Below are 16420 nucleotides of genomic sequence, written 5' to 3' on the forward strand. Positions count from 1 at the left end.
AGCTCTCAGCTTGTATTGTTCAAGGCCTAACAGTAGGAGTGTGACCTAACTTACTGTGATGGAGTAGTAGAATTTTATTACCATGTATTTTTTTCTTTCTTTTAACAAAATAAATGTCATAAGATAAACCTAAACTCATCACTCAATGAAGAAAATTTCCTATTAGTATTGATAAAAAGTGTTTTCTATTAAACTCAAATTTTATTACATGAAGGAAATAAACTTATTCATAATTACAAACTTCAGTAACACATTTATTACACATTTCTGCTCTGTCAAAAATATGTTATTCCTTGTGAAATCTCTGGGCCTGTTTCTACCAGCATTTTCCTCTTGCCTATGTATGTGAACCTCATGGTACTCCCTCCAGTCACCATGCCGAAATTACCATCCATGTTCCACATGTTTATGAGTCATCATCCCGTTTGATCTTCAGTATGGCTAAGGTCTCTACATCTAGAATTAAATGTGTGCAAAGCTATTTGGGGCAATATGAAATATAAGTACATAGCCATACTGAGATTAACTAAACCAATGAATGAAAGAAAATCAAAATTTATCCCTTTGTCCTCCAATAACACTTAAATCTTTATGACATTTTGTTATATATCTAAGGTGAATGTTGGTTCTTGCTCATTTTCATGACAAGCAATTTCTAATCACTTCCCAAAAGAGTCTGATTTCCTTTGATTTATTGGTATTTATCTACATATCATGGTTATATTCTTTGTTGGCCATGATTCCAATTTAGATATCATCTAGGTATTAGTTGTTCTTTTTAGTTTAAGAAGGATATTTTCATGACTTATAATACTAATGTTAATTTGATTGCTCAAATTCTATACATTTATATACTTTACTAGTTTGAACATACTGGTAAGTTATTATGCTGTAATTTATCATAAATAATTCTACATAATCATCTCAAAGAGTCTTAATTATGTTGGAATTATTCTTCCTTTCTGAAACATATTAGTGTACTAAATGTTTAAAAAAATAAAACCCCAAATATGAATTTCTATGAGCCAGCCCGTGACTGGACTCTGAGTGCTGGGTAGGTAAGCAACTATATAGTATTTGCTTTATTTCTTCTAAGCATATTTATTTTCTGTGTATATATGTTTAGGTAAGAGTGTGCTACAATATGTGTATAGAGATCATAAGACTTTTAGGATCCATGTAAGTCCTTAAGATCTAGCAAAAGATTCCATGTTAAATCTTCTGTTGCTGTCATTAGTTATCTCAAAACAATAGTGATGGATGTATTCATAAATTACTGTAAATCTTTTAATACACCAAGTTTTACTTGGTCTGTTCCTTGATAATTACAAGTTCTGCTAGCAAAAAAAAGAGGAGGGGTGAATCATCAACTTTTATACTTGACATCTTTGCTGGTCATATTTATTTTTATGAATGATCTCTCTGAAAACTTTAGTGACATGTGTACTTGATTAGTAAAAGCAGAGGAATTTTTGGGCATCTTATAAATTTATTTTCAAGCTAGTCTTTTCTTGGTGAAATGTTCTAAGTTCTGAACCACAGCATGGTTCCTCAGTGGTGCAGAATCTTGTGACCCCAGAGGTCATGATAATTCCCTTGAAATGTTAATGAGAATGTTTTATTAAATAATTTAAATTCAATTACATTCTATGCCACTGTTTCTATAGTATTCAAAAACAATTTTTTCGAGCCAGGGTTTCTCTGTGACTTGGGAGGCTGTCCTGGAACTAGCTCTTGTAGACCAGACTGGTCTCGAACTCACAGAGGTCTGCTTGCCTCTGCCTCTGGAGTGCTGGGATTAAAGGCATGTGCCACCACTGCCTGGCTATGTTTTTATTTTTTATTATGTGTTACAATATAGTACAAATTATGTAACTATAAATACTTTATCTGTTTTGCTTGCATAGCTCCTGGCACAAAATAAACCTACAGTATATGTTAAATGCATTCCGACATTATATGTCATTTGCTTATTATTTTATCTTGAATAATTGAATTGTATATTGTATGATTATAAAAGAAACTATGCATATTTGGGTTTAGAGGGTATATAAGAATTGTATGTCATCCCATCAAATATACAACAGTACTCTAAAAATACATTGTCAAGATGAGGTAAACACTGTATTATTTGACAATAGCAAATGTATAATAAAATTCAATGATAAATGCCAGTACTCCATATCAACAAGTAGAATGTTTGGGTAGAAATTATATTTATCTCTATGAGATCTTTAACAATATTGCCTATACAACTTCATTTGAATAATATATCATTTGAATAATATTTAGATATTCATAAACTCAGCAACTTCCTAGTGCACCTGTGACACATAAGTGAGACTAGAATATGAGTAAATTTGACTATGGTGGCACTGTGTACCATTTAGTATGTTACCATCACATTAGTCTAATAAATACAAAGCATTTGTCTCTAACTTTTCCTATTAATGTGTTTAACCCTTAAACTAATTTGTTTCTAATAGGAAGGATGATTATAGTCAACCATAAAAACCCTAAGATGATTGCTTTGCATATTTACTGGGTCTAAATAATTTCAAATATAATTTGAATTCATATTCTTTCAGTAATCTGCACAGAACATTAGAACTGCATGATCTTGTCTTTGTGTATAAAATCTATAGATAGTTGCTCTGTTGATGTAAGAATTATGCATTTCTGCATAGTTGGGTACTTTTGGTCATCATTTACAATGTTAGTGCAGGCTGCTTACACTGTTATTCCCAATTCCATAGATCTACTCTGGAAGCTTACTAGATTCTAGCATGCAAAGCCTATCAGTATTCATGGAATAATGTAAACTTACTGAGTTCTCATCTGTTTTTAGGAACATATAATCTAGGCATAAACAATTATGACAGAAATAAAAATCATTTACAGGTATAATTTCACTTCTTTTTTCCTAGTACAGTTTCTAAAACTTACTATATTTCAATTTTCTCTTGCACAATTACTTTAGCAATATAAAAATCATGCTGCTTTATGCAAAGAAAAATGGAATGCATTTTAATGGAAGAGTTGACCTGCAGAAAGATGAATAATTTGCATCCATTTTTGTGCATTATGTTAAACTAATGAAGACAAATGTATTCATTCATTTCACTAAAGCTGAAGACCTGAGGGCCAGCAATTTCATGCATCTGTAATGATAAATATTACAGTACTTATTATATGATAAATTGGGAAATTCTAGAAATGGATGATGACTAGAACCATGAGAAAACATGCTTCTCATACTGATTTATATTTTATAAACATTGGTGTCGGTCTCACACAAACAAAATGCCTCCTTTGGTACCAATAACATATCTTGTACTCATTAAATAATGAGATACAAAGAAGCAGTAGATCTCACTTAACAGAGAAAATCAAAATAAAAAAAAAGAATTCAAATTTTTCACATGTCAGAATATAGTATGGACGTAATAAAACTTAATGACATAATTCTTAGTTGTATGTAAGCTGAGATGGGTACAGATATTGTAAGTAAAATGTTGTTCAAGAACTACTAACAAAAATATTTTATAATTATATTACAAAATATTTTATAGAAATAATATTTGTTGCTAAATTACTAAATATGATAACAGTTAACAGTTGCATGTGTAAAAAATACTCTCTACAAATTTAAATTTTTGTGGTGATGTAAACATGGTTACTTCATCTTGAATTCACTACATGGAAATTCAGCAGATTTTTACCTGTAATGTTAAGGCAGAATATAAAGACAGAAACAATTACAGGGCCTTGGAATTTGGCAAGAATTCCTATCCTGGAGTTTGGTCTGAGCCAGCTCAGAAGCAAGAACTATAGCACCATAACAACACTTGCTGTGAAAGTTGCCAACATAGAGTCAATATTTCTTTCATATGTAGGTGTATTAAGTGGCTACAAAGCAAGCTTATGTGAATGTGACCATGGGTGCTGTGCTGGCTAGGTTTACATCAATTTCATACAAGGTAGAATCATGAAAGATGAGTGAGCTTCAGCTTAGGAAATGCTTCCATAAAATAGAGCTGTAGGCAAGCCTGTAAGACATTTTCTTGATAGTGATTGACATGGGAGGACCAATGGCATTGTGGGTGGTACCATCTCTGGGTTGGAGGCCTGACATTCGGTAAGAAAGCAGGATGAGCAAGACAAGCCAGTTACCAAAACCCTTTAGTTCTTCTCTCTAGGTTCATGTCTTAGATGAGTTCCAGCCCTGACTTCCTTCAATAATGGTCTATGATGTGAAATTGTAAATCAAATACCATTTCTTACATAATTGGTTTTGTTCACTGGGTTTCATCTCAGGAAGAGTACTTTAATGAAAACAGGTAGGGGATCATTTCTTTTCATTGACACTTTCTTTTGCTATTCTGCACATCCATGTGATATTATCAACTTTAATCACCATATTTTATTTAGATTTCCCAAGCTCTTCAAAGATAATAGATTCAACACCTAAAAATAATTACTTGTTTCTTATTTATGGTTGTTTATTTTTGTTTGTTATTTTTTATTTGTTTTCTAAGACAGAATCTCACTGTATATCCCCGGCATACAAAACTATTAATAATGTCTGGAACTCCCATATATAACTCTGTCTCTGTCATCTAAATGTTAAAATTGAAGGCATAGGCAACAACCAGATGTATATGACACATAGTACTGAATTGTTGTCTCAGAGTCATCCACTCCCTTGGTCTCTGAAATGTCTTATTTTCCTTCCAAGTGCCTCTGAACTTCTTTTAACCCTCTTGCTCAATTCTATATGTGATAACACCTGCACAAGTAAAAGCCAGACAAAATCATATCAAAGAGAAAGGAAAGTGGGTACAAATCCCTATCCATACCTGTCACCAATTAGCTTATTTGTGATTGATACATCTTGAAAGTGGGAAAATCAGTTTTCTTCAGTGGAATGACAGGCAGGCTATATGATCAACAACAGGTGGCTAATACAAAAAGGACTTTGTGATTTTCTTTAGTGTGGTATGTGTGCCTTTTTCTTTGTTTTTAAAGAGAGAAAGATCCGGGCGGTGGTGGCACACACCTTTAATCCCAGCACTCGGGAGGCAGAGGCAGGCAGATCTCTGTGAGTTCGAGGCCGCACTGGACCGATAGCCTCCAAATCAATACAGAGAAACCCTGTCTCGTAAAAACCAAAATAAATAAATAAATAAATAGATAAATAAATAAATAGAGAGAGAAAGAGCATTAATTTGCAAGGTGGAGAGGGTCTGAGAAAGATTGGGCAATTGGGAAGAATAAGAACAAAATATATTTTATGCAAATTTAAAGCATATATTAAAATATCTTCATTAATACTCACTTGTACTACACCCACACTAATCTTGAAATTCTTTTCTGCATTGATTTCATAAATCCTTGTTTATCCTGAGTGAACTACTTCAACTACTTCGGTGATAGTAGTCCTATGTCTTCTCTGTTTCCCTTGATATCACAACTAATTTACTATTCACAGAAAAAAAATTCTATAAAGGAGGAGGGATGAGAACATGAGGGATCAGAAAGATTGAGTTGGGAGATGAATAGAGGAGAGCAAGAAAAGAGATACCTCAATAAAGGTAGTCATTAAAGGTTTAAAGAGAAATCTGGCAGTAGGGAAATGCCCAGAAATCCACAAGGACGACCCCAACTAAGAATATAAGCAATGGTGGAGAGGTTACCTTAAATGTCCTGCCCCTATAATGAGATTGATGACCATCTTAAATACCATCCTATAGCTTCCATTGAGTAGTGGATTAAAGTAGAAGCAGAGATCCACAGCTAAGCACTGAGCCAAACTCCTGGAATCCAGTTGCAGAGAGGGAGGAGCAATGAGTAAAGGGGTCAAGACTATGCTGGGGAAACCCACAGAAACAGCTGACCTGAGCAAATAGGAGCTCATGGACCAGAGTCAGACAGCTGGGAACCAGCATAGGACTGAACCAGGCCCCCTAAGCACGGGTGACAGTTTGGAGGCCTAGACAGGCTATGGGACCTCTTGCGATGGAAACAGCGCTTATTCCTAGTGCAGTAGTGAACTTTGGGAGCCTAAATACCAGAGGAAGGCCTAGGACCTGCCCTAAATGATGTATCATATTTTTATGATTCCCCATGAAAGGCCTCACTCTCCCTGGGGAGTGGATGGGGAGTGGGACTGGGAAGGGATGGGGGGGGGCGTTGATGATGGGAGGAAGAGAGAACTGGGATTGATGTGTAAAGTATGATTGCTTCTAGCTTAAATTAAAAAGAAATACTTTCTATTAATTATGAAGTAATTATCAAAATTATTTACAATTTACTGTTGGTTTAAATATGCATGTAATATGGGAACCACCCAGATCACAGAGACTCATAACATCATGCCATTCACATCCATAAGCAAAATTCTTCACACATTCTTCCCAGGGCTTCACGTTTCACATTCATTGGAAGATGTGAGGAAATTTGTAAATGGAAGGAACATGCCACTAGTCCATCACTATAAAAAAGTGATAGTAATGAAACTCTAAAGTCTGTTTACAATATATCTACCAAACTAAGCAAAATATAATAATGCTAATTGACCCTAGTGGAAATTTTTCTAACTACTGCATTCCTACCAACTTGCAAGCCTGGTCCTCGAAGTGTAATATGCACTCAATCTTCAAAAATGAGAAACCAAAAAGCTTCTAGTAAAGAACAAAAAAGTTCCACTAAAGAGAAATGCTCCCTGTGTTTTAAGCACATTATCACCTGTGATGTATTAAGAAAGATTACAGCTGCTAACGTGTAAACATTCCTCAGGAAAACTGCTATGACTTGACTTTTGAATTTTACCATTGCAGACCTTTTATAAAATATTATTTCAAGTGAACTGGGAAATTCAATCAACATATTAAGTGTAAAAAATCTACAGCTTCCAACATTTACTACACAGTAAATGTCACATTAAAATAATATTGCTGCTATCAGGAAAACTGTGGAAGGGATTTAACATCACCACACACTTAATTGAACCAGCTTGCACTTATTTAGCATTTGCCTTCATGTCTCTGTGAAGGTAGTTGTGTAAACAGAGCAGCCCTAATTAAACAGTTTCTCTTCAAGCCACTCAGCATGTTCACAGCACACTTTGGGCAGTAATCATCACACTAACAGTGATGGATGGAGCAAGAGTCCCCAACTGAAGCATGCAGGAGGAGCAACACAGGTTAGCATCTTTGTAAAACACAAAAAGAAATTCAGGGACAGGCGAAGTCTTATTTCTCAGATTATTTTTTTCTGATTTTCTGTATCAAAAAAATTATACTACTTTATTTGTGAATTTACTTCCCAGACACATATACTTTCCAGACAGTGTCAAATAATTTAAGTAATGAAAAAGGCAAAATATAACTGAATGAATGTAAAAATAAAAACTCCTTCTTCTGGTCATACTAGAATACAATGCTATCATTGAACATTGTTGCTACTGAAGATGTAAAATCAGACTCAAAAAGAATCTCTGTAGTTGCTCCAAATTTTCCAAAACCTAAGCCTGTATTATATTCCATTCTGTGGATTTATCTTCTCCTCTAAGGGAATAAAAGAAAACTGCTAAAGTATCATTTTATATGACATCTTAATATATCCCTTTACATTTTTCTTCTGTTAGCTTATGGATAAATAAGATTTTAAACTCAGCAAATAACAATGGTAATAGTCATCAGTGTAACTGACCATGATAAGGAAGCAAATAATTAGTATGTGAGAATGGTGGGTATAGTTCTGCTTGGGAGCTTATGTCTTTCAAATATTATTTTGTGTCATTGTTTTTATAAATAACTAAACAAGTATAAATAATTCATGAAACCATACTTCTAAACAAGATGTGAAATAGAAAGTCATAAATTCCTGCCTAGAATATTTCCCACAGAGAAAAGTGTTTACCAGGCAAGTGTGAGCTGCCTGTTCCTACAACAAACTTCTCTGATGACGTATACAAGAAAATTGAAAATCATTCCAAATTCACTGAGCTTGAAAACCATATTGATATTGTTCTTGGTTTTGAATAAGATAGAACTCACTAAAAGTAAGAATTCACTTGTATTAAATGAACAAGAAATATATTTTAATGGAAAGTGAATTCAGTCTATTTTCACATGTGCTTTTATTACTCATCTTAACTTCATTTTATTCAGAATAAGACAAATATATATTAAATGAATTTAACATAATTCAGAATAGGTTACTTCAGTAAGTCTATACAATATTTGACAAGAAAAATAATAATATGCTAGAATTTTTGTACTGTTTGTGATTCATATTTTCCTTGTACTAAAATTACAGAAGGATAAATACTAAACTTGGAAGTATCTTGTAAATTCTTACTAACTTTAAATTTGTTTAAATATAAACCATATTAATTTGTACATAATCAAATGTATTTTTCTGAGATATATAATCTAAATCTAATTTACTCAGACACATGGCCTTGTATGTAATAATGAAGATGATTTATTATAACTAAGTCCTTTCCAGAATGGCAGGAAATGACCTAATGAACCAAGAATTCAACAGTCCATAAATAAAAGGATTACTATCTAAGATTTGTAATAAAAATTTGTTTTGTTCTCCTATTTGATTATAGCATATAGTTTTATGACAACTAGATGCAATCATCAATTTGGATGAGTACCTCAATTGAGAAAATATTCCTAACATATTGTTCTATAACAGGAGGATGCAGGTCAAACTCAGTATGGTTCTGTATGCTACAAAAAAGCATGAAAGAGCAATTTAATAGGTGGTATGCCTACATTATTACATTATTTCTGCCTCCTGGTTTGTACCCTGATTCCCTCAAAGACCAACTATGATGTGGAGCTGTAAGCAGAAATATGTCCTTTAATCCTTGGGTTGCTTTTTGTCATGGCCTTTATCACCTCAATAGAAAAGTAACTAAGACACAAGATCAGCACAAAATTGAGGAAATAGAATTACCATACACAGCATTTGCTCTAAAGTGAAATGTGACATTACAAAATATTGTCTGTATATCAAATTACTATTGCTTTATGTTTTCTTTAGTAAAAATAAATTAACAGCTTTTTACTGTGTAGAGACAAAAAGATTACAAATTATTTATTTTATGAGTAAAAAAATTATATTCCTTGCTTAGAAGTTATTCTTCTGTAAATGTTTTTAAGTAACTTATTATTTATTTATTATTGTGACAAGTCAATGGGTATATGTTGTCTGTTTTGTTCCTAAAATATAGTCATTTAATTAATATATGATAATTACATGTCCATATTATAATGAGCTTCCAGTCTCAGATATGAAAAATTATAGAAAAACAAGTTGGTTGATCACACACTCAATTACTTATCTCATAATAATTAAGATCAGAGTTCTACAACAGACTTGCCTACAAGTTCTTGATTTTAGAACTTCTAAAGGTCATTTTCATTTTGGAACCGGAGAACCTTTTGTCCATTTTTATACCAGCAATTGATACTTTATCTCTGCGTCCTGTCTGTTCCCTTATCTCTTTTTGGTACAATTTCCTGCAGATATTTACGCTCCTGCTATGATTCCAGCCCCCATCTGCTTCTCCTAATAGCATTGGCATTATATTTAGACCACCGGTGTGGATAACTAGACGAATATTTCTGTTTCAGTAACATAAATTAAGTTACATATGCAGAGTAATTTTGTCTAAGATACTCATTCTTATAGTCTTAAGATCAAGACATGAGCCTCTTTTGGGAACCATTTTCTGATCACTACATGTACAGCTATGCTATGAACGTCTATTAATGCAATTATTTGTTTGAAGAATAAATAAATAAGTATGGGCACAACCCACAACAGCTGACCTGAACAAGTGGGAGCTAATGGACCCCAGACTGATAGCTTGGAAACCAGCATAGGACTGATCCAGATCCCCTGAATGTGGGTGTCAGTGAGGAGGCCTCGGCCATCCATGGGGTCTCTGGTAGTAGATAAGTATTCATCCCTAGCATGCAAATTGACTTTGGAAAATCATTCCATATAGAGGGATACACTCTCAGGCTAGACACACAGGGGAGGGCCTAGGCCATGCTCCAAAGAATATGACCAATTTTGAAGATTCCCCCATTAAAGGCCTCAAATTCCCTGGAGAGCAGAAAGGGGTTGGGATAGGCAGTGGGTTGGGGCCAGGGGAGGAGGGAAGGGGATGAACTGGGATTGACAAGTAAAACAATCTTGTTTCGAATTTAAATAAAAACATTAAAAAAGAGAAAAAGTAAGGGTACATGGAGCATAAAATCCTCATTGATTTTTCCTGAAAATGGTTAGTGATATAATTATCATTATAATTCTCATTTTGAGAGGGCATCTTGCATACTTTTTCAGGTTTTGGTCAAGCAATCCTTCATTCAGCCTCAGGAGTGATAAGAACTGCAAGTATGCAATATCCTGTCTTCTTAAATTATCTTTATTTAAATTTATTATTGTGATTAAAAGGTGTGGTGGAGAGGAAATGTGGGAGTGGGAGGAGAAGAGGGAGGGGGAATGGGATTGGAATGTAAAAACAATAAAATAAAGTAAGAAAAAATTCTAAAGCAGCTAATCCCTGGTGTCACATATCCTAAATATAATCATTCTTAATTATTGTGCTACCTTCTTTTTAGTGAAACAATATACGTAGGAACAAATTGTGCCCTTCTTTTTGAATAACTGTTACTAATATTCATAAGTTTCAAATTCAAAACAAAATTTCACAATTTAAGCCATTCATAAAATTAAAAAAAGAAAAATGTCTGAAGCCAGGCACAATGAATGTTGACTTACATCTGTTTTGGCAACAACCCTCATTTGTTCATTTGGGAGGCAGAGGCAGGAGGATAAAGTGTAAACTTAAAATCTGCTTATATTACAGTTATCTTAAGCTAAGCCTAGGTTCATTTCTCTAGAAAACAAAATAACATTATAAGTATTTTAACTTGGAAAATTCAATATTTCTAAGATGAACATGTTGTAGACCTTTCAAACTACGTACAGTAGAAATGTCTGGTAGATATCTGATAGAAGTTAACTTTTCTTTTGACATGTTATTTTTGGAAGTATATGTTCAATTTGTTAAAACATTCATACAATATATTTTGATCATATGATTTTATCTTCCCAAGCTCCTTGTCTTATGTCTTTTAAAGATTAAAAATCAATATCATGATATAATGGGTAAAGAATATTTTGTAAAGTATATAAAGACATTGCTTTCCCCTCTTTTCACACCTACTAAGATTAATGAGTAATCATAGAGTGAATACCAGGTAACCTACCCATGGGAGTGCCAACGCCATAACCTTTGGAATCTATAAGGCCACCAATCTGTGTGAGATTACAGTTCCGTTGGGTAACAAATTCGATGGTTGTTGACTCCATTAAGAAAGCATAATCTGAAGTGAGGACTCGCTGGATCCCTTCTTCATTGCTTTTGACAAGGACAGATTGTCTCCTGCTGCTCATAAATGCCCACATTTTATCATATGTAGAGATTTTTGATTTCTGGAGGAAAGTAAGATATGTTTAAGGTGTAGTAAAATAATGTGTGAAATTCTACACAATCTTATAACATTTAGACATAATAGAATATACTCAGTTTTTCTCATGACATTCTATAGTTGTCTTTTGTACAAGAAAATTGTGAATTATATAACATGTTTCTAGTAATTCTTCACATTTCTGGGTAAAATTCAATTTAACAAATACATTGAAAGTGTCTAAGTTTAAAAATTCAGCCTAGTGAATTACAGAAAACAATAGAAATTAGAAAAACAAATGAGCTTAACTAAGACTCTTCTGATGGCAGCATACATAATTTTCCTGTGGGTATAATTTCCTTTTGATATTACTTAACATCAAAGTAAGAAATGAAAGATATTGGACACGGATTGACACTCTCAGGTAAGAACAATCTTGGCTATATCTCACCAATTTGATGAATCTATCACAGACATCAAATCAACTCCTTAGTATATAAATCTATAGTAGAAGAGATAGAGACAGTTTATTGTAGATAAGGAAATTACAAATAAAAATAGCAGTGTCTCCTCTGAGACAAGATACAGTCACCACAGATGCCCCCTTGAATCTACACAAAGGCGAATAGAAATCTGTCATTCCAGATTTCTGACTAACTAGAAACCTGTGGATCACTCAATTGAATAGATTTATGAGAAACCACAAAGTCTCATTAGAGCTTTACTAGAATTTCATTTTAAAGGAAAGAAATGAGTTTTGTTTAGAGGCCCTAGAAGAGCATAAAGACTACCATGCCCCTCACCTGCTACTCAATGCTCCTGCAACCCACATCTATGTAGCAACTACACAAGCCTGCAAAGAAAACAATGACCACATGGACATAAAAAGTAGAAACTCAGAGCCTCACATTCCAGTAGGAGTCAAGCACCTCAGATCATAGGTCTTCTCTTCCACCAAGGAGACCTGGGGAGCAGCAGGTCCAGGTAAACAAGGCCCTGTATCCAGGCTTGCCTTCCAGTGCCTGGAGACTGCCTACTGAATGCCACAGAGCCTCCCATCCCAGTAAGAGACAAGCACCCCAGATCCCAGGCCTTCTCTTCCACCAAGGACACCAGGGGAAAAGCATGTCCAGGGAATCAGTGGAACTAGCATGACCAGCAGGACCAGCAGGACCAGCTGGACCACATAAGCCAGGCCTTGCATCCAGGCCTGAGCTCCAGTGCCTGAGGATTGCCTGGGGACTATCACAGTGCTTCATATCATGGCGGGAGTCAGGCACCCCAGATCCCAGGTGTTCTCTTCCACCAACAAGACCAGGGGACCAGCAGGTCCAGGTAAACAAGGCACCACATCCAGACCTGCCTTCCAGTGTATGGGGACTGCCTACTGATTGCCACAGAGCCTCCCATCCCAGTAAGAGACAAGCACCCCAGATCCCAGGTCTTCCCCTCCACCAACAGGAACAGAGGACCAGGTGGGAGACTAGGAACCCAAGATTCCTGGGCTTCTTCTCCACCCATGGGACCAGAATTAGGATGAGGAATAGAAGAACTACCAGAGTATTTGTATTACTAGCACTCACTGAAAGAAAACTCTGGTCCCCTAAACACCAGACCAGTAAGGGGCTCTTTCTACACTACTAGAAGAAGAGATAGGAAAGAGACAAAACAAAAACACACTTAGCAACAGAAAAACAAATATGACACTGCCAGATTCTAGAGACTCCACACCAGCAAAACTCCAACATTTCAATGCAAATGAAGCAAAAGAGGATGACCTTAAAAACAACTTCATGAAAATGATAGAGCCCCTAAAAGAGGATATGGTAAAATCCCTCAAAGAAATAGAAGAAAAAAACAATGCAAGAAATGGAAGAAAAAACAAACCAAAAAATGCAAGAAATGGAAGAAAAAGTAAACCAACAAATGGAAGAATTGGCTGATGGAAGCAGAGGCAGACTCCCACAGCTAAACACTGAGCTGAACTCAAGGAATCCAGTGACAGACAGGGAGGACTGATGAGCAAGGGGTTAAGGCTGAGCTGGTTTAACCCCCAGAAACTGTTGACCTGACAAGGGTTAGCTCTTGAATCCCAGACTGATGGCCAGGATTCCAGCATGGGACTGATCAAGAACCCCTGAAAGTGGGTGCCAGTGAGGAGTCCTAGGTAATCTAATGTGCCTTGGGTAGTAGATAAGTATTTATCCAGGGTAAACAAATGAACTTTGAGAGCCCATCCAACAATGAGAGCTGCACTCTCACCCTGGACTATCAGGGGAGGGTCTAGGCCGTGTCCTGGATGAAAGGACAGACTATGGACACCCCTCATGGAGGGCCTCACCCTCCATGGGGAAATGAGGAGATATTGGAGGGATTTGGGGGAGGGCATGGGAGGAGGGGAGTGAAAGGGAGAGGAACCTGGAATTGATATGTGAAGCAACCTTGTTTCTAATTTAAATTTAAATTTAAAAATAAAAAAATTTTTAAAAAGTAGAAACTTTACACTTTTCAAGAAAAATTATAAATTTCTGGGGATAAAAAAGAAATAAAGTTTATTTTAGATAATGTTGAAATTTTATATGAAGTCATGAAATCAACAGTGAGACTATGTACATTTGTTCCCCTAATAGCTATCAGAATGAGGAGAGATAGAACACAGCTTTTTTTTTCCACCTTGAAAATTTTTGATTCTAATACTTTTGTTTGCCACCAAAACCTGAACAAAATAAAAATTAGAGCCCATCTGTAGATGGAAGTAATTTTGCATAAAGAAATAAAATTTGCTTTAATTTTCCAATTGAAAACACACAAAAAATCTGTAATTGTACTGTACTGACATTTTATAATAAGTATAGTTTTGGTGTCTGTAAACATACTAAGTAATTTCTTTAAAGAACAAAGAGGAAATAGAGAGATGGCTTCATTTAGAAAGTTTTGTTATTTCAGAGGACTGAGTTTGGCACACAATTTGTGGTTCTTAACCACATTTAATTCATGTTCCAAGGACTTCAGCTCCATCTTCTGACTTCTGTCAGAAGGTTTCTAACCTTTAATTGGAGGAACAACTACTTTATGAAGTACTTCCTCATTTAAAATATATAAACTAGAATTATATATGATGCTGATTGTCCAATATCTGAAAACTTTCTAAAGTTTCTATTAAAGGTAATACTTTCATATTCTCATCTAATATTTCCCATTATTTACTATTTCTACCATCTGCTATGTACAGTTTTTGTGTAGATAGTCCTTACTCTTCCTGTGAAATAAAAATGGAGACTTTTAGTATTCCTTAAAAATAACTTCAAATAATTAATTTACTTTTATGCAAGTGGATGTTTTTCCTGCGTCAAATTCAAAGAAGAGCTAATTCCAATACTCCTCAAAGTATTCCACACAATAGCAGTAGGAGGCTCACTGCCAAACTCTTTTTACAAGGCTACAATTATCTTCAAACCCAAGCAACACAAAGACACAACTAACAAAGAGTAGTATAGACCAATTTCCCTCATGAACATCGATAAAAAATACTCAATGAAATACTAGCAAACTGGATTCAAGAACTCATCAGAAAAATCATCCACTATGATCAAGTAGGCTTCACCCCAGGATTGCAGGGATGGTTCAACATTAGAAAATATATCAATGTAATCCACCATATAAATAAACTGCAAGAGAAAAACCACATGATATCACTAGATGCTGAAAAAGCCTTTGACAATATCCAGCACCACTTCATGATAAAGGTCCTAGAGAGATCAGGGATAACAGGAACATACCTGAACATAATAAAAGCAATATACAGTAAACCAACAGCTAACATCAAACTAAATGGAGAGAAACTCAATGCAATTCCTCTAAAATCAGGAAGAAGACAAGGCTGTCTACTCTCTCCATATCTCTTCATTATTGTACTTGAAGTCCTAGCTAGAGCAGTAAGACAACAAAAGGAGATCAAGGGGATACAAATAGGAAAAGAAGAAGTCAAGTTTTCACTATTTGCAGATGATATGATTGTTTACATAAGTGACCTGAAAAACTCCACAAGGGAACTCCTAGAGCTGATAAACACCTTCAGCAAAGTGGCAGTATACAAGGTTAACTAAAAAAATCAGTGTCCCTATTATATACAGATGATGAAGTGGCTGAGAAAGACATCAGAGAAACATCACCCTTTACAATAGCTATAAACAGCTTCAAATATCTGGTGATTATGTTAACCAAGAAAGTGAAAAACCAGTATATCAAGAAGTTTGAGTCTTCAAAGAAAGAAACCAAAGAGGATACCAGAAAATGGAAAGATCTCCCATGCTCTTGGATTGGTAGGATCAACAAAATAAAAATGGCAATCTTGCCAAAAGCAGTCTACTGAGTCAATGCAATCCCAATCAAAATTCTGGCACAATTCTTCACAGACCTTGAAAGAACAATAGTCAACTTTATATGGAAAAACAAAGGCCCAGGATAGCCAAAACAATCCTATACAATAAAGGAACTTCAGGAGGCATCACCATACCTGACTTCAGCTCTATTATAGAAATATAGTCCTGAAAACAGCATGGTATTGGCACAAAAATAGACAGGTAGACCAATGGAACCGATTTGAAAACCCTGATTTTAACCACACACTTATGAACACTTGATTTTTGACAAAGAAGCTAAAACTGTACAATGGAAAAAAGAAAGCATCTTCAACAAATGGTGCTGGCATAACTGGGTATTGGTATGCAGAAGACTGCAGATAGATCCATGTTTATTGCCTTGTACCAAACCTAAGTCTGAATGGATCAAAGATCTCAACATAAATCCAACCACACTGAAACCCTTAGAAGAGAAAGTGGGAGATACTCTTCAACGAGTTGGTACAGGAGACCACTTTCTGAACATAACACTGCTAGAGGCCCCACAAAAAACCA

The 16420-nt window shown here is 35.1% G+C and overlaps 1 protein-coding gene across 5 annotated transcripts in view; it reads right to left on the reverse strand.

The window, feature by feature from the left end:
• Positions 1 to 16420, reverse strand: part of Grik2 (glutamate ionotropic receptor kainate type subunit 2) — a 581876-nt gene that overhangs the window by 24258 nt on the left and 541198 nt on the right. For all 5 annotated transcript variants that reach the window (XM_005070409.4, XM_040733252.1, XM_005070410.4 and 2 more), the window contains exon 15: positions 11304 to 11529. In XM_005070409.4, coding sequence (XP_005070466.1) covers positions 11304 to 11529 — 226 coding nt within the window. The remainder of the gene's footprint in view (positions 1 to 11303; positions 11530 to 16420) is intronic.

The sequence above is a fragment of the Mesocricetus auratus genome, unplaced genomic scaffold (genome assembly GCF_017639785.1).
Source record: "Mesocricetus auratus isolate SY011 unplaced genomic scaffold, BCM_Maur_2.0 Super-Scaffold_100029, whole genome shotgun sequence".
Lineage (NCBI taxonomy): Eukaryota > Metazoa > Chordata > Mammalia > Rodentia > Cricetidae > Mesocricetus > Mesocricetus auratus.